The sequence below is a fragment of the Ciona intestinalis genome, chromosome 6 (assembly GCF_000224145.3).
Source record: "Ciona intestinalis chromosome 6, KH, whole genome shotgun sequence".
Lineage (NCBI taxonomy): Eukaryota > Metazoa > Chordata > Ascidiacea > Phlebobranchia > Cionidae > Ciona > Ciona intestinalis.
The window spans coordinates 1,858,436-1,883,250 of NC_020171.2; the positions used below are offsets into that span (position 1 = coordinate 1,858,436).

Genomic DNA, 24,815 nt, shown 5'->3' on the forward strand with positions numbered 1-24,815 from the left:
TTGACAAATAATTCCATTTATTTCCAAAAACAAGTTTTTAGGGTCAGTTTTTATTTCGGTATTTTTGCCCCGTTTTCGGTGCAAAATTGCGCCGTTTTTTTGCCAAATCTTGTTTGATGTGATGTCTTACCGCGATGTGTAATTTACATTGTGTTATTGTGATGTCACTGTCCCCTAACAATAGGGGTTCGGGCGCGCAACAATATCTCTTTTGTTTGGGAGTTACATACCACGGCAATAAGCCCAAAATAGTTTCTCGAACACTTAAAAATACAACACGGGAATTCGGGTTTGTAAATTTGACATCACAAACGCCGCCTCTGTCACGTCACAAAGTGTTAAACTGTGACATCACATCAGTTCAAAGAGCCTACTTAGGCCAATTACTGTCCAACTAATATACTGCTAAAATTCCCAACGCTGTTATATGGGTCTTAAAACGCTATTGTGTACATTTGTACCTAGCGGTTCTGTATGATCGAAGCTTTGGTCATATAACGTTAATTCGAGGCTGTTAACCGGTCGATTCACGTATGCTTACATTGGCCGCATAAAAACAACTAAAGGAATGAGCCTAATTCGCTCGTCGAATGGTTTTAACAGCTCAGCAAAAGCAACACGTCCGCAAACAGGCATTAACTTAACGGCCGCGTTGAAAAAAAACTTGCAAAGTTGCAAGCATGTTTTCGCATTACGTAATTTCGACATACGTTTTCACTCGTACCCATGCTGTTTTATGCATCTTCTCAAATGCAACCGACCGAATCGTTCGGGCTTTTCAGCTGTATTGACCCAGCCTGTACACGGACAAGTGGACAGCCTGTTGTGGCTCATTTTGGGCCTGTGCCAACGGATACTGTTACACCCCTACATTTCGGTCTCTAATTAACTGGACGCCCATGGTTACATTGCACACAAGTTACATTTGCTTATCTCGACTGTAAGTAGTTAATCCCATTGCAGCAGTGTATAAACTGAAAGTAATCCCGCCAAAATGGACAGTCCTGTAACGGTAAGACAGAGCACCGACAATGTATCAGCCTTAATTGACATGTTTGTAACTGGCGGTACTTTTGTAGCCGGTTTTGGTGTCGACTTTTTGAATTTTCGTCGGTGTTACTTAAAAAATACTTCGAAATTTTTCTTTATCGCAATTTTACTAAATTGTTGGCTATACAGGTCTCTTATAGCGAGTAATAAAAGGAACTGCTTAACCCAAAGCGTCTTCTATTCTTCTTAAGTCACGAACAAGGCTTTATTTATCGTTTACCCCAATTTTCAACGCTTTGCACACGGAGTGTAAACATGGTTTATTTGAAATTCCTGCAAATGGTTGTTTGAACTTCGCCGAAACCGCTTGGCTTTGAACTCTATAGCTTGCCACCGACCGTGGCGATTCTGTTGTATGAACCGTGACTGTAATTTTAAGATGTTCTAACATGCGAAAGTGTCCCAACTTGGCCAGACTAACAGTCGTCAGACTACACTGTCTGCACATGGTACCTAAGCCACAAGTATGCGATTTTTTCTGGCACTCTTTAACAATGTTTTCAAGCCAGTTTGATGTATAGTTTCGTGGATATGGATATCGTTAGCCCATAATATCCAATATTTTCTGATCGCGTTTCAACAAATAACAACACTTCTTTAACAGTCATACACTACTTATCCTTATATATTTCGTTCCCTATGCATTCTGTTCAAGTTCTCATATTTCAAAAGTAAAAATATTCGACAGGAATGAAGTGGTCACACGAGGCGATAGAGAGGCATAGTTCATATTTTCACTTGGTGGCGTGGTCGATCCCATCGATCAAAATCGTCATCATCCTGATATTACGTCATGTAAGTTAAATTTCTCTCAAAGAAATTTTTTCACAGTTTATCGGATCGAGGCTTATTACTTCTACCGTTGTTAGAAGCTAACCTTAGACAATACACGACAATTGCTTCAACCCAATGGTTCCCTATAGGTTGTCAAAATTGTCAGCCATACATTGAAAGTTATCACCCACAAAGTTGTATACGTGGTAACCCCTAAGCGGGTATGAGGTGTATGAAACAGAACACCCATGTTAAAACGACTTTCATTGCTCGCATAAATGAGTTACATTCTTTCATTCAGTTTCCCAGTTTCAGGAAAATTTTCTAATCTTTTGACCTTTTTTCTAGGTGGACGGAGACGAATTAACTGGTATGTGTTACGTTGGTAACCAAGATATGAACGCACTGACTGGCTTTGTTCTGGCTCCACTGTTCACTTATCTGGTTATCGGGACGTCTTTCTTACTGGCTGGTTTCTTCAGTTTGTTCAGGATAAAGTAAGTTAGCAGAAAATTCTTTAAAGTTATGGAACGGCGCCATGGAAATAGAGTTATAACGAGTTTTGTAACTAAAAGACGTTGGCTTCGATGCCCTATACTGTTAATATAAAACTTTTTCGGCAAGGTGCTTAATTGCTGCAAACTAGTATATAGACTGAATGAATGTAACCTATTTATTCTCCTATGGCAAGGCAACAACAATCATTACAACACAGTGACTGTCCTATACACCCTCTGTCCGCTTACGAGTTACCACGTATGTAGCTTTGTAAGTGGTTATCATTAACAAGCTGTACAATAATACATGGTGTGCATATAGGACTCCAAGGGAAAATCTAAACCACTTCCAAAGCGTTTTTTTCCTCCGCTTATATGTACTTGCGTTTAATTACTCGAGTCAAATATTGCAACTCGTTGGCTTGAGATTTTCCAGGCCTTTTAAATAAGTTGATAATCTCGACGAATACCAAGCCGCCATAATAAAAGCAAAACTCGTTTCTGGTTTCCTTCATCGAGGAAAACTAGGCGTGTACGGCGTTATAAATGTTCAAATCGATCCTGACACTAAATCAGCTTGTTTTCGATAGTTTACGGCAAATATTTCGACCTTTTACGAGCCCGTTGGTGTTTATCCGTACTAGTACCCGTTAGCGATAGGCAAACATTGCTAAATCCCGTTTGGAGACTCATGGCATAAACACTTGTCTATTTCAATCTTTTTCGTCTCGAGTGCAAAATTCCATCTCCAGTCATGCGTGACGAAATTTTACGTCATGGTCACGCTTGAAAGAGTTTAGTCAAAGGTCAAGACTGTAATATCCGTTTCCTATACTAGAGGACCGGAAAGGGTGAAACATTAAGAGCACGTTAAACTTCAATTTGGTCTGATATTTTAGAGAGATTATTCTCACACCTATTCGTACGAACCGGTGTGTGTGACACCTTACACCTCGTGTTCGTGTCCGTATTATCTTGTCGAAGTTTCACGGTTCAAGTCCTCTGTTGTTAATAAGAATTCCTATTTTTCGTTCGGTGCACGTGACCTTCTACGGGTTGCTAACGAGCCGCTAAGCGCTTGTGGTTCTTAACGAACAAAATCGTCTATCCGCAACAATGCGCATTAGGAGCTAATGCTTGCACGGACGATTTGCAAACTGTCTTTAAATATAGCGATTCAAAAATCAAGCCATATTCAGGTCAATGCTTGTTAACGGAATAAAGTAGGTTGGGGTAAAATGGTCCATGTTTTCGTGCTCCCAGTGTCACAATGTATAGTAAACAAAGAATATTTCCAGAGTTATATAACGTCTTCGAATCCCACGCTAGCGCTTTCTTAGAGGTTTAGGGTTCGAGGCTCGACGTTGCTAACATTGTGGGTGTCACATTTTTTATGATTTATTTTAAATGGTTTCTTTCTTTAGATCCTACATGGAAAAAGAAGGGAGTAAAACCGATAAACTGGAACGGCTAATGGTCAAAATCGGAGTCTTCTCTGTCTTGCATATTGTGCCTGCGTCGATTGTGATTGGCTGTTATTTTTACGAGCACGCAGTGAGAAGGTAACTATGCAAGAGCATTTTACTAAAATTGGGTGATTGGCCAACTCTGGCTAAAATCTCAGGTCTCCGCATGACATGTTTCGCTGTAGTACCTCTCCCGTGTAGAATAAAACGTATCTTAAAAACATCGTATTCTCCAGGCTCTGGGCACAGAATCGAAACGTCACACCAAGTGCTACGATCTATTTTCTCCGGATTCTAATGCAGCTCGTCATTGGAGTGTTTACAGGTAAAAATAAACTAAATACGTGACCGAACAAAATCAAGTCAAACAATTAGTCTATTATAAGTTATATATTTGCCTAAAATGGCATCTTCAATCTCCTATTCAATATATGTTGGCCAATGTTTATATGTGTATACAGTATCTACCTTACCCAATATTACACAAGTTCTTCCGGAAATCTATAACACGAGCTCAATGTTTCCAGGATTCTGGGTGTGGTCCAAAAAGAGCATGCAGTCATGGCGACAATGTTCCCACTCTGTTCTAGCGCTTTCGCCAAAACATCAATTGAAACAAACAATTGACAATCGCGCAACCTGTGTTACGTCACAACACAAACTACCCGACGTCATCACCCCTCAAGAATGCATACCCACACATTGTCCGCATACTGGACACCCTCTTTTTGTCGCAATGCCGACATCTAGCGGCGGAGCATTTTCACGCACGTACAGGTTCGAAGGCAAGATACAGGAACCTTTGTTGTTGAGTAACAATCGGGTTGAAGGTATCCCGTGAAATGTGTTACCAGGAAACTACTTTCCGTTGCCGCCTGGCGGATTCAAAATATCTTCAAAGATGCAGAAGTTCTTCAAAGTCGCTTTGCAGTTTTGTTTCTTTCTTCAAGAGTCCAAATGCGAGACAATGCAGTTATAAAACTATTGACCCGGCAGCATTTATGTAGCCGGTAACAGAAATCAAAGATTTAGAAGCAGTAACCAAACATCAGGCTTCTTATAACATTCCGTCATCCATTTTTCGCCTATATTTGTATTTATACTACTTATAGTACCGTTTCAGCAGTTTATTCATTTACTTTTACCGTATCTCTTCAATGTTTACAGCAGTATGACTTTTGTTTGTGTTCGAGACGATTTCTTCAAGTATTATTGTCCTATGCACAAACCTTTATAAGTTTCTTCGGTGCTAAAACAGCTTAAAACTTCAATTACCATTCAGAAAAAAAATACGTCTTTCGTTGCCGAAATTGTGAAATCGCTGCCTTTTTGTTTTGTGCCTTGCAGTGCTTTTGTGTATTCTTTTAAAAATAAATCTTAACATCAAAATCGTGGCCAAAAATGAAGTGTCATAAGCTATAATTTAAAATCTTGCCTCGAAGTTTATCTACTCCCCCAAAATTATAAAAATAATGAACGCAGCACCACCTAACGGTTAGAAAACAGTCGTGGTTCAGTGATTTTTGGCTCGAGGAAATTTACTGGTTTAGGTCTATGTTATGTTTAATGTTTACCATCATGTTTATTGTTTTAATGCCATATTTACCAGTATAAAGTCAGAATGAAGCATTGTGTTTGATGCAGTTAGTAAAAAAATGTTTAAAAGTTAATTTTTTCCTGTTTTATGCGAGATAATCAAAGCGAAATAAAAACCCGCGTTTTTTCTTCAGAGTAACAAACAAAAGATCCCAGCCAACGCGTTTAACTTATGGTTACAAAATCAAAAAAATAAAAAGAGACAAGACAGTTGATTATTTCAAAACGTATGTTTAGTTTCCTTAAGTTACAGTAAATGTGGCAAAGGATAAGTTCAGTTTCCCAAATGCAGAAAACACTTTGGTTTATTAAACGTGTGCGTTTTAAACTGAAAACGGCTAGCTTAAAGTTGATTTTGTTTACACTGTACAATATATGTAAATTTAACAATATGTGCAATTTTCATTTTACCTTTTTTGTTTATAAATAAAATTCTGCAATTTTATCAACGAATTCTGCAATTTTATCAACGAATTCTGCAATTTCACATCAAATTCTACAACTTTGTAATGGAATACATTTGGATTTATAAAGACAAGTGAGATGGGGGACAATAGTCCTCCAGCAAAACGAAGTCGGAAATCATCAGTTGATTTAACCGACTTATCAAAAGATGATTTGATCAAGAAGTATCAGAAACAACAACAGTATGTGGAACACTTGGAATCAAAACTGGGAAACACAGGTACTGTATTTAGTTGGTGGTATAATAAAGTCTCAAGCATGGTCTTTGTAGAAAAAACAGATTTTGGAAAGAAGAATTAAGTTCTTTCCCCCAGTATGTAAAGTTTGCAATTTTGTATCTTTTAAATATGCTCACTATAACATGTCACATGTGTGCTAATTTGTTAAACAATAAACCAATCTGTACATAGTGGAAGCATTTTGGCCTCTATGCGCATTTTAATACCATGCGCCTTGGGTCTGGTACAAAAAAAAAAACGGTCACAAAAAACATGTGATAAATTGTGGTTGCCTTTACTATTTTTTCATTTACAAATATATGGTCGCATTTACTGACTTATTATTAGCCAATTTGTCACTGCTTTGATGACATTTTCATTCACTTTTATCTTACAGGAGAAGATGAAAAGGAAAAGAGTCAAGCCACTGAATCAAGTCGAAGGGAAAACGTTCTTGTCATGAGATTAGCGAATAAAGAACAAGAGATTCAGGATCTTGCTGTAAGTTGGATTGTCAACTCATACTTTAAGTTGTTTTAGCTGATTTTCTGGTGCAGCTCTATGCTGGTCTTAAGTTTAGAAAATGTTTATCTGTATCACATCAATATAAACACATTTTTCTACTTAGATAGTTTTTGTTTGATTATTTTAGTTCTCATATTTCTATGTGTTTTCTACTGAATATTTATTCAATCCAACTGTTTTAAATAGTGGTAACATCTTCTACAGTTTTCGTACCAAATCTGGTTTCCATACGCCTCTGTTTTCTTACTTAAATTTTATTTCCTTGATCTCCTAACACATATACAGGCTCAAATGAACCACATCAAAAAAGCTCAAGAAGACACCGCTCTTATGAGTCTTCGGCAAGCAAGTCTTGATCCTGGAGTAAACCTCCTGTTTGGAAGGATGCGGGAAGAGCTGCAGCAGACCAAGGATAAACTGGAGCAAGCCAACAGTGACCTTAGCGCATGGAAGTTTACCCCTGACAGGTACGGTCAAAATGTAGATTCTATTTTATGTTTTTAGTAATAAGTGCCAAACTTTGAGTGGTAAAGCAGAATTTTGTATGCTATTCTGTGTGGGTGAGTCCTTGTCAAGGACGTGGGATTTAAGCTATATTTGGCATAAGGAACCTCGTTGATTAACAAGGCCGATTATATATACTTTAGCTCTGCTTGTTTGTAGACACAACAATCAAAAGCTACAGCCGTGCTCCAAGTATAAAATCATTTTTTTAACCAATATTTCACTCTTCAGCCAAACAGGCAAAAAACTGATGTCTCGATGCCGCACCTTGCTTGCTGAGAATAAAGACCTAGGATTACAAATCTCACAAGGCAAGATATCCCAACTTGAAGCTGAACTTGCTTTGCAGAAGAAATACAGTGAAGAGTTAAAATCAAGTCAAGACGGTGAGTTGTGTGTAGAATTATAAGCGCCAAACCTGAGGTGGCAGGTCTTCCTGGCATTTCTACACTGTTAAGGTGGCTGTACACAGTATCCGGAATTCGTCCTTTTTTTGTCCGGATTTCACTGCCGCATGCGGAACTCGGTAATTGGTTTGCATTCGACTTCGCATGCGAATTCTGGCATTTAAACTGTATTGTTATTAATTTTAAAGCATTTCAAATTGCCTACTGTTAATTTATTGTAGTCTGATTGGTGCACCTGTACTTTGTGTCGCTGTATTGTTGTGTCCATTTCCTTTATTTTACAAAGCAGTATGTATGTTTCCTGTGTTTTACTCTACCAGTTTCCAAATGCTTTGGTGTAAAATAATAATGTTCAACCGTATTTTAGATATACACCAAAACTATTCACATAACATATGGTACCATAACTTGTTCTTGAGCATTGATCGGTGCATACTACATCCATATGGGGCTAATATTGCTTATATATTTAGCCCTGTGAATATTTACTGTTTTACAGAAAAAAATTAAATAATCACCCTCACCCACAAACTAACATACATGGTAACTTGTAAGCAGGCACGAGGTGTATAAAACTCTACACTCGTGTTATGACAACTGTCGTGGCCCCGCCATGCGAGGATAACAAAATACATTCATTTATGTTTTACAGAACTAAATGAGTTTGTCATCCAGCTTGATGAGGAGGTAGAAGGAATGCAAGGAACTATTAAAGTTCTACAACAACAACTCTCTTCTGCTAAGCAGGATGTGGAAAAATATAAGAATTTAATTGAAAAGTTAAATACCAATGCTGGTAATAACGGCGTAAATTGCTCACTTAATTCCCCACTTAAAAACCATACAGAAATGAGCGAAAACGGGGTGACAAAATCGCAAAATGACGCGCAGTGCGACGATACGGATTCGCGAGTTGAAATTGATAGGACCAGTTGCGCTAATACGATTCAAAACATCGCTGGTAGCAGCGAGTTATCTGAGAACCAAGACGAAGAAGTCGCATCTCCCCAGAGATCGCCGGGTACTCCGTTAGAAGAAGTGCAGCCTGTAACTCCTAACAGCGGGTCAGATATGCCAAAGTCTCCAGGTACGCCTTTGTATGAAACTATGGATTATACAGAAGATGGAGCGAACCAACAACAGCTTTCAGTAAATGCATGGGAAGACAGGACTAGTGTAAGTGCCCCTATAAACCATGACAGTCATGCAGTAGATGATGACCCAGATATCAAGGCCCATATCTCTGCAGTAACACCTCAAGAGGGTGGGCTTAATGGGCCAAATAAAACTGAAGAATCAGCTAAAGTTGTCTATGAGGTTAATGATAATAGGACGCCAAACCACACTTCCGTTACGGAAGTGAAAACCGATAATTTTAACCATAAACCACTGGATGATAAAGAAGATATAAAGAACTCAACGGAAGAAACCAACACTGCACAAGCGGACACACCACCTCAGAAGAAAGAAGTAAAGACACCTCACGAAACTACGACACCAGAGATGCCTCAGCAGATGATCCAAGAGCCTGCCCTACTCGCGTATTTCAAAAATCTAATGTCGCAGCCCTATGTAATGCCTGATGGTAAAACCATACTTCCCAACCCCATGATCCCAGGTGCAATGGTCCCTGGGCTTACCCTTATGCCCCAGGCAGGGGACAGTAATGGGGCTGTAATCGCAAACCCTGCTGCTTACCCATTAACCCCAGAATACATAGCGCAGCAAAACGCGTTTATGGCAATGAGCCAATTAATGATGCTGCGTGGGGGAATTCCCCAGGGTGACCCTAAAATCGTTGACCCCGCTTTGCAGGCGAGAATGATGGGTGTTTTACCCCAAAACGGGGTTTTGGAAGAAAGTAAACCTGCTGAATAAGCTAGTGGCCTGAACACTTTCTATAACGCGATGTACATACTGTAGTAAGTTTCAATGTCAGCTGGCGTAGGATTCAAATTACTCGGAAAATAATCACACTTGCGCGATTTTTTTGTCTCGAATTGTTTTTCTATTCCCAAACAAATCTACCAACAAGAAAATGTTATCACTTTACATTTAACAAATGTATTAAACAATTCCAACTTTTTCCCACTAATAATATTGGGCAAATTTAAGCAGTTTCTGATGTAAAATTAAAATCGTTATTGGGTTTATGTTTCATAGTAATCGAGCACATTTCCTATCCAACAGTTTAATAGCAGGCAATTGTTAGTGTTTAATCTATTAATACATTGGTTTGGTTTACGCCTGAGATTTTTGTACTTCGTTGCCCAATTTCTTTGGAAATAATTGTGTGTAATTTTATCAAACATAATCATTTGTATTGCAGCATTGGGCAAGTGTCCCAAATACAATTCAATGTTGCTGAAACTGTTGTATATTCGCAGTTATTTTGTAACTTTTGAAATACCAATTGACTTTAAAAAACAAGAACACTATGGACAAAAGAATTTGACAATTTTGAAAATAACTGTATTTGGACAAAGAAGATAAAAAGACTTTTCTTTCTCAATCTCTTCTGGAAATTGAAACAATTCAAGACCTTTTGAAGCCAAGAAACCAAACAAACAAGGCACATATACTTTAACTTTTTAAGAAAGAATTTTCAAAGATACCTGAAAACACCTCAACCATATAGAGTGAAAATTGCTTTTATAATATTAATAATAACATCATTTTTTTATCAATTCGAAATGCACATCGAAAATCATATTATTGAAACAGCAAAGAGAAGGGACAAAAAGCTGTGACAGTAACCTATAACTTAAACACCTTTGAGGTAACATTTTCTTAATTAGTTTTTAATAATTAAGTTTAAAATGTTTTTTTTTGTCTATGAATTGGAATATAAGGCCATGTAGTATACGACCTGTCTAGCTGTTGCAATAGGAGTAATGAACTTCTGCAGTATTGCCCAGAGCCCATGGAAATGATCAATTATATCTCTCTGTCTAATTATAAATACTCTTATTAGATTAGAACACATATTAGCGTGTAATACGGTATAGGCCATTAGCACATCATTTTCGCTGTAATACGCATTTAAATATAAGCGGATTGCAACCGGTGAAGTGTTGGGCCGTCAATTTTAAAATGTTTAATCGTTATTCCAAAGGGTGTAAAATAAGACTGAAAGGTATAGTTTATCTGTTAGGTCTTAGAAATTTATTAGTACGAAATTTTATGCGGTTTTCTAAGTAAATTGGTAACGATTTGTGTGTTAGCACACACCAAAAGGTCTATTTTCGGGTATTTACGGTATAACTGTCAGTGATGAATTATTTATGCCTCTGCCGCTTCATGAATCGATAAATGAGCAGTGTACGCGCTGGAAAATCGGCGTGACGTAAGATATAGTGAATATTCCCCGTGTGTGCCCAGTTCTAAAGACGTTTGTATGTAAAGAAATCGATTTCTGAAAAGGCCATCTGAAAACGTCATAAGACGTCGGAATGACTGGACAGAAGACGGCTTTGTAATGAAAGATCTTTTCTACACCATCTGCTGTTTTAAATAGACATGTACAGCTCCATATAGTAGAACGGTATAGCGATATAGGGCGGAGAATTTCTGATATAGATTTTATCGCTGCATTAAACTACTACGAATGATGTCGGAATTTTTGGACGGGATTGACAGCGTATATTTGCGAGAGCCAACTTTATATGAGAAGATATTAGACTACAAAACCGCATTTTCGGACGCTCACACGTACTTTAAACATTTGATGCAAGAGTTGGAAAACTATATTGTACCAGAGACCGTCGTTATGGATAGATTCGGTTGCAAACCGAAAGGAAGGTAAGAAAAATGCCTTTTTTTATCATTTTAATAGAAATTAAATGTATTTACTAATCATTACGACTGTAAAAAAAAATTATTACGGTAATATAAAAAATGTGACGATAATTTAAAAATAATTCGTTAAAACTTCGTCGCAGCTACACTTCATCCGATTTAGTAAAATAAAAATCCCCATTTCGTCAGCATTTTTTTCTTTAAAAGCAGAAAAAAGGTTTATTTCGTCGTTTTTCTTTAATATTTCCTGAATATTGCGGTCTATATATTGTATTAAATGCCCTGGGCTAACAAAACATCAAGAAAGAACAAAATCCAACCGTCTAGAGCATTTTTTCCCAAGAAAACACTTTTCCAAAATGGACTCGTAAGTTGAAATGTATTTGTATTTTTACCAACATATATATTTGTAACCACGTTCTGGCTTTAAAATGTTGCATATTAAGCACACTGTATATCTAAATGGTTTATTTGTATAAAGTATTCGTTTCAATTTGTTGTTTTATTGTTCCATTTCATTATCAATTTTGAACCGGCGGAACCGTAAAGTTATTGTTATATATATACATGATAAAGTTGTTGCGTACAAAATATATGTTTTAAAAAATTCTTTTGCATAAATATTCTTGGATTTTTGCTCAATATTGTTAAAGATTAAAAGAAAAATCCATTATTTAATGCTTGTGCATTACCAAATAACAGAAATTACACAAATTCAGAAAAAAAAACAGAACATTCTTTCAATTAAGCAAGCTGTAGCTTTAACTTACATAAGAAACCAAATTAAACTTTTAGATTAGCTTACTTTGTTTATTCTATTGTTTCACGAAACAAACACGATTGACAGAATGCATTACATTGCATAAATGTAAAACCATTATGCTAAAACCACAGTCGAAGACAGAGCTAGCCACCAGCCGCATAAACCTCAGTTCTGTGGTTATTATTGTTTGTAGTCAGACTTGTATGTGATGTTCTACAGTAGTTTTAGAATCAATGAATTTTTCTCTGTTTTATACTATAGGTGCAATTTTTAGACAATGTTATAATGGCACCCTAGATTATTGTGGAAAATAGCAAAATTATAAAATATTTTGTTTCTGGCCTGCTCTTCACTACTAAAATGCTATTACTAAACTTAGTGTGCACTTATGAATCTATGGGTGACTGGATGTAACATTTTACAATGTCACCCTAGTTATTGTGCAAAATTACAAAAACATATGTTCTTCAATACTAAAGTATATGCTTAACCAATCAATATGTTTGTACAGTGGCAGCATATGCATTAGTAAAGGGCTCTCTTAAGCCTATATTGTTGTTACTTATTAATTTTTCTTATTGGTATATATTTGTATAACCTGTCAGTAAATGAATGACAGGACTTTATTTGTTTAATGATCAAGAACAATCCTAACACTGCTATGCTGCACATTAATGTGTCAAGAAGATACCTGAGCATTATCACCTCTATTACCTAGATAGGTTTCTTTAAATCCTGTCTACAGGATTTAGATACAGTTTTATAGCCATTTATAGTGACAGGCAATCCCCTTGTAGTATAGATAAGGGCATTTTAAAGATATAACCAGATTGACAGTCATTCCACAGTAGTTACAGTGCAAGGCCAGGACCTTGATGTAATGCTTTATTGTATTTACTATTTAATGCACCCATCACTGTACAGTACCTGGTTAAATTAATGTAATATATCATTGTATTTTATGCACTTGGTACTCTGCAGTACAAGACCAGGGCTAAATTGATATAATATATCTTGTATTTTATGCACTCAGTTAATGCCTTTTTCTTTTAAGTGCAAATATTGTCTGAATATGTTGCTGATGTCACCCAATGTCATTGCCACCTGTGTGTGTTTCTAAAGCCATAGATCCAATTTCACAGCTGTTTCTAAATCTTAACTTTAGAAAGTTTTGTAGTGACACCTAATTTAAAGAGCATCAGAACTGAGACTATACCTTGCCTAAGGCCATAGTGTTATGTTTTTGTGCCATGTGCCTTTAACCAGTAAGAGCTAAGATAATAATCTAAGTGGTCTATGGTTACACTAATTGGCGGGCATTAAACTTTACAGTTATTGCTCCAAAGTTAGTTGTATGGAACAGTTTAGTGGGTTGAACTTATCGTGTGCTTGTAACGGAGAGAATACCTGGCATAGGCCTATATATATATATATATAAATATATACCAGAAAAAAGTGAACCAAAGTAAAACATAATATTTGTGTAACAGTAGTAAAAAAGTGCAATATTTATAAAATGGAGAATAAGTGCTAGGAGCATTGAAACTAACTAGTAGCTAGCACTACAAGTATATTTTTATCGATTTTTAAGCAGTTCTAAAGTTTAGCAAAGGAATAATTTCAAATTTGTATTGATTAAGAGCTCAGTTTTTGTTTAATAGAGAGGTCATCAGATTAGAGATTAAACACATTACAGCAGAGCTGAAAATGGGTGTATGCATTTTGCAGGGTGTAATATGATTGTAAAACTTGCAGCTTTTTATGGTGTGGTACTTTAGTGGTTTTCTGCGTATAATGTTGACATAGGCAACCAAGCAGCTAGAGGGCGCAGGTTAAATATGCATTCATAAACCATATATATATACTTTATATTCAAGTTACCGGTCATAAATGTTTAATATGTACTTTTACGCCACTCAAAACAGACCACACAAAGGGAAGTCTCCTTTTTAAGTTCAAGTACATTTATATCACATAGCAAGGGCAGACTAAAGAAATTGTTGCTGGGATACAAGTCAATGTGAACTGAGAAATAAACTTACGGTTACATAAGTAAAGATTAAAGACGTCAGGTTTTTAGTCTGTGTTAAAGCACTTTTGCAAAGGAGTTGTGTAACTTAATGCAAAGAGGCACTTTAATATAAGTTTGATAGTAGTTGCATTTAATAAATATTTAAGTTTACATTCTCTGCAACAGTACTGTGTTTTGGCATTCCCATCTCTAAATGAGAGTATATTAAGTCTGTTATTGTGTAATCGATGCAGGAAATTGTATGCCTAATGCTGCAGTTACTTTGGTCAGTTTTTGAGACTGACAACCACTATAGAAAAAAAGTCCTGTACTGTTGTGAACTTGTGGTCACTGAGCTATTAATAGAATTGCTTCTCATTTTGTTTATGTACTCTTGGTGTGTTGAGAGAAAAAGGCAAAACTTACAGTATGTAATCAATTATCCTATGTTGGACGCAGTAACTCAAAACACGCTTCCTGAATAAGATGTATAGCCTGGCTGGGAAAATGCAAAACTACTTCCTTTGCTGGTTAAGTAACAGTGGATTAATAACTTTTTGGAAGCGACAGCGCTTAGATAACGAGAAATTTCAAGAAAATTTTGTCTTTTTACCGACCGTTGCTCTTTCCCTGCTTATTCTGTGTCTGATTGCAAAGGAATTCTTAACTCTTGTTTCAGACTGGGCAGACAGAAGGAAAGTTATGTAAGTTAAAGGAATATAAAAACAGAATTCTATTCTATGCTGGTGAGCGTGGGCCGCCATGGGTCCTAGGATTTAGGCCAAAATTTAGTAGCAGTACTACTGCCCTACTTATAAATGTAAAAGAATCTTAACACTGTTGTTTTACAATACATGTTTACTTGTTTATTTCTAGTTACAAAAACATTAAAGATATATAAATGCCCAATTCAGTAGCCTGGTTATAAATATAACATTCTTCTTAACCTTGTACCACTGCGGTTTTATGGTATAGTTTTATATTCCAGTAACGAACATTTGTTGTGTAACAGTATTGTAATCATTGATTGTAAAGTTTTATATATTATACTTGCATTGAATTTTTATTCTGTCTAATTTATTGGTTTTATAGCTAAAAACATTACCATAAATTTATTTTCTAATTACGCGAAGCTTACAGAAGGACAGTTGTCATTTCCTGCACAAAGGGTACCAATTTCTGCAAAACGGAACTAAATTAAACAACTCTATCTTATTAATGTCAAAGTAGGGTTCAAATTAACATAACAGCACAGAGCACATTTCAATTAGTGCTGTACAATTACTGTAAGAATTTTACCCTAAAATAGTATTTTATTTTCAGGTCTATTCAAATGAGATTGTATTCGCTGTCAAAACGTCAATTTGTTCTTGTATTCTTTACATTCATTGCTGGGTTTCTGCTCTCTGTGTTTACTGGTTTTGCAGGTAATATGTGACTTTGTGTGTGATACATATCGTGGGAAGTGAAAACTATTAGGAATTCAAATATATTGTGTTTAGGTTTTTCATTTCATAAGCATACTATTAGTAGTATAAAAAATGTTTTGCTGCAATCATGGTTTTAGTGACTTCAAAACATAGCTACTCACATTGCAGCCCATATTTTATCAAGATTAAAAACGCACATGGTGTAACATAGATTTATTATTCTTAAAATGGGTGCTTGGGACAATGTACACATAAACCTCAATTAAGAACAACTGTGACTGTGAAATGACCTGTCTATCTTAGTCTAAACTATATATCTCCTCCCATGCCAATAATTAGTGTCATAAATCCCACATTATCTATCAGTTTTATGTGAAGTAGTTTGTATGGCCGTATGTCTAGCATATACATGTTTTGTAAAAGCTGGAACTATAAATCATATAGAAGCAAACATTCGCACAACATTTTTGTTCATTAACTAGTGTGCTTATATGTACTGCTGAATAATAGTTTGGTGTCTATGCGTGCAGATCAAAGCTAAGTGTCTTTTCATTGACTTGGTGTATTCATGTTTAGTTAAAATTGTACTAAGACCTTATAGCTTGCACTTGTTTTATACCAGAGTTCTTACACTACTCAATAATGGGTTAAAGTTGAAACACTGTCATATAAGATAATCCCCAATCGTAATCTTACCACTAAATACATTGTCATGTCATTACTCATTACACCCAGTAATTCCCAGCTTACCAACTGTCACACTACTATATACAATTGTGTTGTAACCCGATTAAAATTGTAACTTTTGGCTTATTTTGGATTGAACTACCTATCAAAATTTTTGTAATTACATAATTAGCAAGATAATTGACAGTCGTTATAACACGGGTGTTCTATTTCATACACCTCGTGCCTGCTTACGAGTTACCATGTATTTAACTTATTTATCATTGCATGGTGGGGCAATGAGGAATGACAGTCGGTATAACACAGATTTTATATTTCATTCACCTCATGTTCGCTTACGAGTTACCACATAAATGTAACACATACACTCTATTTACCTTTCCTGTTTTAATTATTTTAAATATTGCTCATAACGGTAGCAGCATTGAGCCTTGAACTCTGTATACTCTGTTAATGAAATACCCCATCTTTATATTCCAGGCCCAGCCATTATATCCACCACCCATGTAAACACTTCACATCTAAGTGAACCACCCACTTCCATTGCTGTAAGTATTCACTTTACTCAAATAATATAAAACCAATATCTAATACTGTGGTAACTTGTATACCTTATATTAAGTTATATGCCTTGTATAGGCAACGATTTATTGATAAAAAAAGGAAAAAAAAAAAAAACGATTTATTGATAAAAAAAAATTTTTTTAACATAAATAATTTAAACCATTCTACATGCCTCTATGGTACCGACCCCATTATAGGTTACTTAAGCTGTGAAACAGGGGTGCAAACATGTCATTTTATGTGCAATACCAAGTTATCAGATTATTTGCAATATTGAGTTATAAAATTGTCCCTTTTTTCTGTTTTTAAAGCTGTAAGATGCTTCTATTTTATCACTTTTTACTTATCTGTACATCCATACATTTTTAAATCTCTGTTTTGCGGATACATGTTGAATAAATTCAAAAATTGTATATTTTACGTTCATTCTGTTGGTTTCAGAGTGGTCCATTCAAATTCTTTTCTCCTGTCCTTTCAACGTTTAACCAACAAATTTGGTTGCTGGCGAACTTGCACATTCAAAACCCAACAGGTAACTTGGTGCTTTGTATTTAGGATGTTTTGTTATATATTATTTATATGGTTAGGCGCCAATTTAGGGGATGCTTGGGTGACAAGCATACCCAATTTTTTTTTAATGCTGTCCAGTCAAATTTAAAACAGGGGGAACATCATATGTTTTACGACTCCAGTTTTAAAGCTTATAATTGGGTCTAAAACAAGCTGAACAGGGGTATATTGCATTCACTACATTAATCAATGAGGTTCCCTATGTTTGACAACTATGAGTGTAACTGTATGTCGCACCAAGTTTTCAATAAAAGCTGTTAAAACCAACATTAATATAAACACAAAAACAATAACTATTCTATTCTGTCGCACTTTAACATACTTTTCTGGTTATACCACTGTAACACATACATATACCTTCCAGTAACCAAACTTTTACCTACCACTCCAGGCGCAACTTTTGGTCAACCCTTTCAACTTTCCGTCACTATGTTCGCAATCGGCGAAGACGGCGCCGGTAGTGCTGGGCTCTCCGTGCACGTTCGTGAGCGGACACTTTTGTGCCATGGGCAGGGCTGGTGCGAACCCATAGTGGTTCTACACCTTGGTTATCTTGAATATACTAAGTTTCGTGTCAGTGTTAGTTTCGATGGATTGCAAAACATAAGTTACCCTGTAAATGATGTGCAGTTTGAGGTGAGTTTTCCATTAATTTATCTGTTTATATATATATGCAGTACTGCATTTTGCAAGTTTTTTTAGTTATAGCATAATAAAATCAAGCTACACCAAAATAAGACTTAATATACTTTGGAAAATATATTCAAAAAGTTACAATGTTAGCATTTGCTTTTGTATAAGCAAACCTGTTTTATTGTCTACATACCATTTTTAAGGTAGTGTAATTCAATACTGATGTTTCTACTACATACCTTATCCATAATCTTTAAATACCAGGAACACAATTTAAATTTAACCAGATTTTATCTTCCACAGTTCAAAACCTACAATCCAGTTTTCACTCAAGTCGAAGTTTGGTTTAGATTTGCGTTTCTGGTCGCCACGTTTATCGTTACGGTAATATACAACTGTGTTTTTTTTAATTTTATAATAAAATATACCAAAAAAATGCAGCTTTAATTACTAATGTATAGGACTCTTTTTAGCTTTTAAATTTTGTGTGCTAACCTATATAAAAAGTTTTGATTGTCATTTCCAGTTTACAGAAATCCTGGTTCAAAACTTACTTTATACAATCCATGTCAATTTAGACCACTTTTACCAGAACATTTTCATATTATGTAACCTTTTTTAGTGTCTATTTGCCCATACACTGAGAAAATATCACATGCAAAACTGGACGATTGAACAAAAATGGATGTCGTTTCTATTGCCACTTCTACTTTTATATAACGGTACGCCAAACTTAACAAAGTTTCTAATCATATACATTATATATATACTGTTTCTGCCAGGCATTTTCTACTTCAAAGCCTATTTTTAACAAAAAATAATTATATTTTGGTCTTTTTTAAAGTTTGAATTAAGAGTATAGAATGCGATTGTTACGTTACTATAAACGTTACAAATAGCTTTAACTTTTAAATCAAGTCATTTGAGAAGTTGTTGCAATCATTTGATTTGATACTTTAAGATGCTCTAACTTAAGTTCATATTTTAATTTAAATTTTATTCTATTTTTCAGACCCAATATTCCCTCTTGGCTTCCTAGTTAAAAGTTGGGTACCTGGTATACTGGATACTGTGTTTCAGGCAGCTTTTTTATGCACTTTACTATTATTCTGGTTATGTGCTTTCCATGGTATTCGATCAACCTCGGAGAAGCGACCATTTCTAACTTTCTACCTTCCTAAAGTGCTCTTGTGCGGCCTCGTGTGGTTGGCAGCTGTCACCCTTGGATCATGGCAACAGTAAGTTTTTTTTAATCTACATAAATTCCTTGTTAGTGAGTGATTAGTTTAGATTTATAAATCAATATTGGCAAGTATTTTTGGCAACATTTTTGGCACATTGCTGCAAGTGACCTTCAAATTTAGCATTTTGGCAAATTAGAGTAGAGTTTTGTTTACTGTTGTTAACTCTTTAATTTAATTTTTTATTTAATTTTAGGTACAATGAATTACTAGACCCCACCTACCAATACAGGATCGACATGAAAAACTTTTTGGTAAAGTTTTGCCTAACACAACAGTTTCTATATCTCACTGTTTATACATTTAAACTAAGTTACTTACATTCAATACGTGCACAGGGCAGATTTGGATCATTACCTGTTATTAAGTTACAAGAATCGTCCGACTTCATAATAAGAGAACAGGCTTCTAGGAATTGTTGACTTCTAGGAATCTAACAGGACTTCTAGGAATTGTTGTAATTTTCATTATAGTACAAATAGGTCCCTGGCATAAAAAAATATCACCCACAAAGAAACATACATGGTAACTTATAAGCTGGCATGAGGTGTATGAACACCTGTGTTATAACGACTGTTGTTTCCCGCCAAGCAAGGGTAAAGTAAGTTACTCTCATGTTAATAATACAAATATATTTCAGGGAATGAAGGTGTTTTTCTTTATCATTGGATCGGTTTACATTATGTATCTTGTCTTCCTATTAATACGAGCATGTACAGAGCTGCATACAAAGCCTTATTTTAATCTAAGGCTCAAGTTTCTCACTGGCATCACTGCTTGTGTAATTGCTGTAAGGTAAAAAAAGATTCGGCAACACTGTGTGTATGCTAGGTGTTTAATGTGTCGCTAACTAAAGCAAACAGTTAGCAAGTAACTTCTGTGGTAAGTCATAAGTTGGCACGAGGTGTATGAAACAGAACACCTGTGGTATAACGACTGTGGTTTGCCCTGCCATGGAAAAATAAATAAGTTACATATTTATTTTAAACATACTTTTCTGTAATATGTTGCTCAGTGTTTCCTTTTTCTAATCCTGGTAATTTTTTTCAGTGTTGCCATTGTGGTTTTGAGGTTCGGGTCCCAGGTGCTTCAGGACAATTTTGTGGCTCAAATCTCAACCAAATATCAAAACTATATCCTTTTACTTATGTTTTGAATCACCATAAAGGTGGCTGTACACAGTAGCATGCAAAGTCGTATGCAAACCCATTACCGAGTTCCGCATGCGATAGCGAAATCCGGACAAAACAAACAAAACGGACGGGATACTGTATACAGCCGCCCTAAAGAGTTTTAGACTAATGAAATGTTTCATGGTGTAGGGTCTATGTTTTCTTTTTTTTATCCCATTTAGTAGTAAACAAAGAAGATTTACAGAATTATAAAATCTTATCCTCGCGGCTCTAAAAGAGAGTTGTTAAATGTTTAAATACGATTAGGAAATATGGGATATTATGTGCTAATGGTATTCATCTTACCCTACAGTACTTGAAATAAATATAAGATGTAATTCTAACTGTACAATAATATAAAAAAAACTTAAAATCAAAATGTTGAAAACCTCACCCATATAGAATAGAATACTGTAATCTGATCATTACAACAACTACATATTCTAACTCTACTACATATTCTAACTGTACAATAATAGAAAAAAGCTCCTTAACTGACCAACACCTGCAGAATTTGTTTGTTTCTACGCTCTATTAAACTTCTACACTTACACGATGGCATTTGTTTATTCACCTTCGCAAAACTATGGAACAGGTCAGTCGTCAGTTTATACACAACTTACTAAACTATATCTCAAATGTATAAGAATTCTTTTGCCCAAAGCAGTCAGAATTCCCTGCTTGGCCAAGGTCCTACAGCTAGGCACGCCATGGGATCTTAGACTTAGGCCTTAGTTTAAATTCATATAGAAACTACTATGATTAACTATATTTCAATGTATGAGAATTACTCTGCCCAAAGCAGTCAGAATGCTCTACTTTATTGCACCTATATTCTACATGGGTTAGGTCCTACAGTATGGCTTACCATGGGACCTAAGATTTAGCACAGTTTTGCCCATTACCCAAACCTTATACCCATGCTATTGTGGTGCATTTTTATTGCAAAATTTGTTATATTTTTCGGTTATTCTATTAGCATTGGTAAAAGTGTTTTCTGTGGTTCATTAGGCTTAACACATAAGCTCTGTGCTTCACTATTCAATGCTACATTTGCCAACACACGGCTGCTATCTATGTTTTTATATGTTGCTTACATTATTTTCACTTCAGCTGGTGAGCGTAGGCCATTCGCACTTGTAAGTACCACTGTGGTGACATTAGGTGACTCAATAAGGGTGAAAATAACAAATGGTGGATTGGCAAATGTCACTAATAATTACCATGCATGTGTTCAATCATTACAAGGCAGTTTTAGAAGTTTTTCTATATCTGTCTGCCTTGTGTCTCAGGTGTATATAACTGAATACCTCATATAACTGAATACCTCATAGAATAGAATAGATTGGGACCAATAAGCCTACATCCCAGGTCTCAGGTGTGCCTTACTGAAGACCTCGCCCTCATAGAATAGAATAGAATAGAATAGAATAGAATAGAATAGATTGGAACCAATAAGCCTGCATCCCAGGTCTCAGGTGTGCCTTACTGAAGATCTCACCCTCATAGAATAGAATAGATTGGGACCAATAAGCCTGCATCCCAGGTCTCAGGTGTGCCTTACTGAAGACCTCGCCCTCATAGAATAGAATAGATTGGGACCAATAAGCCTGCATCCCAGGTCTCAGGTGTGCCTTACTGAAGATCTCACCCTCATAGAATAGAATAGATTGGGACCAATAAGCCTGCATCCCAGGTCTCAGGTGTGTCTCACTGAAGAACTCACCCTCATAGAATAGAATAGATTAGGACCAATAAGCCTACATCCCAGGTCTCAGGTGTGCCTCACTGAAGACCTCACCCTTATAGAATAGAATCTCTATTATTGAGTGTCTATAAACTGTCTAAATGGGGTCTAGATGGTAGCACCCTGGGTGTTGGGGTAATAGACCTACATCCCAGGTCTCAGGTGTATATAACTGAAGACTTCACCTTCATAGAATAGACTGGGACCAATAAGCCTACATCACAGGTCCCAGGTGTGCCTTACTGAAGACACCCTTATAGAATATACCATTCCAATAAGCTTGTATTACAGATTTTATTATTAATGTAATTGTTACAATTATAAACTGGAACTTTGGGTGGTGTTTAATCTGCATGAATATTTTATAAAAGACCACACTTCTGCTCATAGCCTTGTTTTTGGTGCCAATTGCTGCAATGTGGTGAATGAAATAACATACATAAATACAGCAAAATAAATCCATATGGCTGACAATTTCAGCCCATAATGGTACAACCACTACCTACAGCAGTGGAAACATCAAGTTTTGATCCGCTTTTTGGCCTGTGGAAACATCAAGTTTGGAAGTTTTTGGCCTAGCATCAAGCCCCTTTGCCACGGCAGTCGATCACTTTTAAATGTAGTAGGGCGATAAATGGCCTTTTTCTTACCCAAGGATAAATACACCCATACAGGTCGCAAGGTCGAGCCTTGAACCCGTCACCTATGGGCTAAATCCACTTTAATATGACCTTATATATTATCAGAGATATAATAACTTGTCGTTTCTTATCAACAGAGCCATACTTCCGTGCTGACACCGGATTCACCCTTGTGAATGATTCAGATGAAGATGTTATTTATGGGTAAGTTGATTCATTGATCTATGTGGTTAATTTATTAATGGTGTTGGTAAACGATACACCTGTATTGCTACTGACTAAGCTACTCGAAATATGTGAACTGTGGCCTAAACTCATGTCCTGTGAATTAATTAAACAATGGTGTTGGTAATAGTACAAGTGCATTACTACTGAATATTGAATTTGGGCCATGTATGACCTTTCCTACATATGTATTGCTACTGATTATTTAAATTAGGCCAACTCTGACCTAAATACCAGATATCCTGGTATGGCCTGCAAGCCTGGGTGTTGGGGTAAGAGACCAAACCCCAGGTCCCATAGCAAGCCTCACTGTAGGACCTCACCCATATAGAATAGAATGTGCATATACAATGTTGGAGTAATGGACCAACTCTGGCCTAAACCCCAGGTCCCATGGCGTGCCTCACTGTAGGACCTCACCCATATAGAATAGAGTGTGCATATACAATGTTGGAGTAATGGACCAACTGTGGCTTAAATCGAAGGTCCCAAATTGTTAAATATAAGAGATATATGTTTTGCCTAAATGGCGTCATCAGGCTCTTGTTTAAATAAAATATCACAGTTATTATACAAACATTTTAACAAACATTTTTCCAACAAAAACTAGGCCTACTGTGCATTATATAAGAATTACATATAATGACTCACTTACACTATAATATCATTTTAACATATTCTTTTTGATAGAAACTATGAAGAGATGCCGCTCACAAATGGAGTTCATAAGATGCATAAATATGACTCAGATTAAACAAGCAACACAGTGTAGTATAGTTGGTGTTGGGAGGTGTAGAGACACAGATACTAATGTACTGTGTTGGGGGGTACAGGCCCAAGTTGTTCCAATATCGTTGAAAACAATCTAAAATTCCAGCAAAGGATTTTACATACCAAGTAACTGTATGATAAGTTACTGCTATATGTATTTTTAAAGGTGAAAATAGTTGTACTTATAGTCATAACTATTATATTAGATTGTGAAGCAGGTTGTTGCATTACCTAAAGTTCCTAAACAAAGGAAATGCTTTAATTAGCTTTTTGGCTCCTCTGGTGTAAACGTTTTGTAATAATTGTTAATTGCATTCTAAAAAAACATGATTTTTTTTCGAAAAATAAGTCTTTCCAAATGGTAGACAGAACAATAGAATAAAATCAATGTTTTTGTACCAAAAGGTTCCAAAAGTCTATATTGCAATATGCCTAGTAACAGATGAAAATGAATTGTATGCTTGTTATAAGCAATATAGGAATTTCATAACAGTTTTGCACCATTTTAGAAATCGTTAACCGTTTTTTCCGAATATTTGTATTTTCCCGAATAATATTATGTGCAATCAAGTTTAAATTCGCAAAAGTTTTTTATTTAATTTAAATAACATCACACCTTTTTGAAGCTACATTTTTAGTCATATTATTTACATTTTTCTTCTTTCAATTACTGCCAAATTACGTTAATGCAAATATGTTTTTACTTAAAAGTTACGAACTCTTTCGGTTTCATAGACATTTTCGCAAAAAGTAACAACATTTCAGCCATATTTTTACACATTAAATGCTAACATCATTCCATTTACTATGTTAATACTCCACCATACAATTTAAATCACAAATTAAACTTACTTTTGCATACAATTGTCTTTTTTTATATATAATAAATTTTTCTGCTGTATAGTTTGTTGGGGTAAGATGGTCCATGTTTTCATTTTATTTTCTTGTACCATTTGGTAGCAAACAAAGAATATTCACAGAACTACTTAACTGCATCCTCACGACTCTAAAAGAGCGTTGTTAACTGTTTAAAACACGTTTGGAAAATAGGGGATATTAT

At 35.7% G+C, this 24,815-nt stretch overlaps 3 protein-coding genes across 7 annotated transcripts in view; all 3 read left to right on the forward strand.

The window, feature by feature from the left end:
- Positions 1 to 5,189, forward strand: part of fz4 (frizzled receptor) — a 12,921-nt gene extending 7,732 nt beyond the window's left edge. For both annotated transcript variants that reach the window (XM_018812168.1, NM_001078256.1), the window contains 5 exon segments: positions 1,739 to 1,845; positions 2,173 to 2,321; positions 3,746 to 3,883; positions 4,024 to 4,112; positions 4,315 to 5,189. In XM_018812168.1, coding sequence (XP_018667713.1) covers positions 1,739 to 1,845; positions 2,173 to 2,321; positions 3,746 to 3,883; positions 4,024 to 4,112; positions 4,315 to 4,628 — 797 coding nt within the window. In that variant the 3' untranslated portion in view covers positions 4,629 to 5,189.
- Positions 5,190 to 5,732: 543 nt separating this feature from the next.
- On the forward strand, positions 5,733 to 10,209 carry LOC100186919 (pre-mRNA-splicing regulator WTAP-like). The gene is made up of 5 exons (XM_002128727.5): positions 5,733 to 6,068; positions 6,464 to 6,567; positions 6,877 to 7,058; positions 7,327 to 7,481; positions 8,155 to 10,209. Exons 1-5 carry the CDS (start codon positions 5,927 to 5,929, stop codon positions 9,378 to 9,380), a joined length of 1,809 nt encoding a protein of 602 aa, XP_002128763.1. The 5' UTR covers positions 5,733 to 5,926; the 3' UTR covers positions 9,381 to 10,209.
- Positions 10,210 to 11,050: 841 nt separating this feature from the next.
- On the forward strand, positions 11,051 to 24,614 carry LOC100176703 (transmembrane protein 181-like). Of its 4 annotated transcripts, XM_018812217.2 has the most exons (15): positions 14,230 to 14,778; positions 15,398 to 15,501; positions 16,672 to 16,739; positions 17,197 to 17,287; positions 17,717 to 17,961; positions 18,262 to 18,342; positions 18,581 to 18,680; positions 18,971 to 19,196; positions 19,396 to 19,453; positions 19,840 to 19,994; positions 20,250 to 20,332; positions 20,877 to 20,966; positions 21,485 to 21,510; positions 22,897 to 22,963; positions 23,675 to 24,614. In XM_018812217.2, the coding sequence occupies exons 1-14, from the start codon at positions 14,561 to 14,563 to the stop codon at positions 22,933 to 22,935; spliced, it is 1,584 nt and encodes a 527-aa protein (XP_018667762.1). In that variant the 5' UTR covers positions 14,230 to 14,560; the 3' UTR covers positions 22,936 to 22,963; positions 23,675 to 24,614. The 4 variants fall into 4 exon arrangements, with proteins under 4 accessions (XP_018667761.1, XP_002128686.1, XP_018667762.1 ...); XM_018812216.2 differs by lacking the exons at positions 14,230 to 14,778; positions 21,485 to 21,510 and adding an exon at positions 11,051 to 11,303; XM_002128650.5 differs by lacking the exons at positions 14,230 to 14,778; positions 21,485 to 21,510 and adding an exon at positions 11,492 to 11,667.
- The last annotated feature ends 201 nt before the right edge of the window (positions 24,615 to 24,815 follow it).

What these genes read in the sequence shown, in the direction of transcription:
- LOC100186919 (XM_002128727.5), top strand. Translation starts at nt 5,927, where the DNA reads ATGGGGGACAATAGTCCTCCAGCAAAACGAAGTCGGAAATCATCAGTT. An exon ending in ATCAAAACTGGGAAACACAG is followed by an intron (nt 6,069 to 6,463) that starts GTACTGTATTTA and finishes TTTATCTTACAG; the next exon opens with GAGAAGATGAAAAGGAAAAG. An exon ending in AAGAGATTCAGGATCTTGCT is followed by an intron (nt 6,568 to 6,876) that starts GTAAGTTGGATT and finishes ACACATATACAG; the next exon opens with GCTCAAATGAACCACATCAA.
- LOC100176703 (XM_018812215.2), top strand. Translation starts at nt 14,561, where the DNA reads ATGTATAGCCTGGCTGGGAAAATGCAAAACTACTTCCTTTGCTGGTTA. An exon ending in TGTGTTTACTGGTTTTGCAG is followed by an intron (nt 15,502 to 16,671) that starts GTAATATGTGAC and finishes TTTATATTCCAG; the next exon opens with GCCCAGCCATTATATCCACC. An exon ending in GATGAAGATGTTATTTATGG is followed by an intron (nt 22,964 to 23,674) that starts GTAAGTTGATTC and finishes TCTTTTTGATAG; the next exon opens with AAACTATGAAGAGATGCCGC.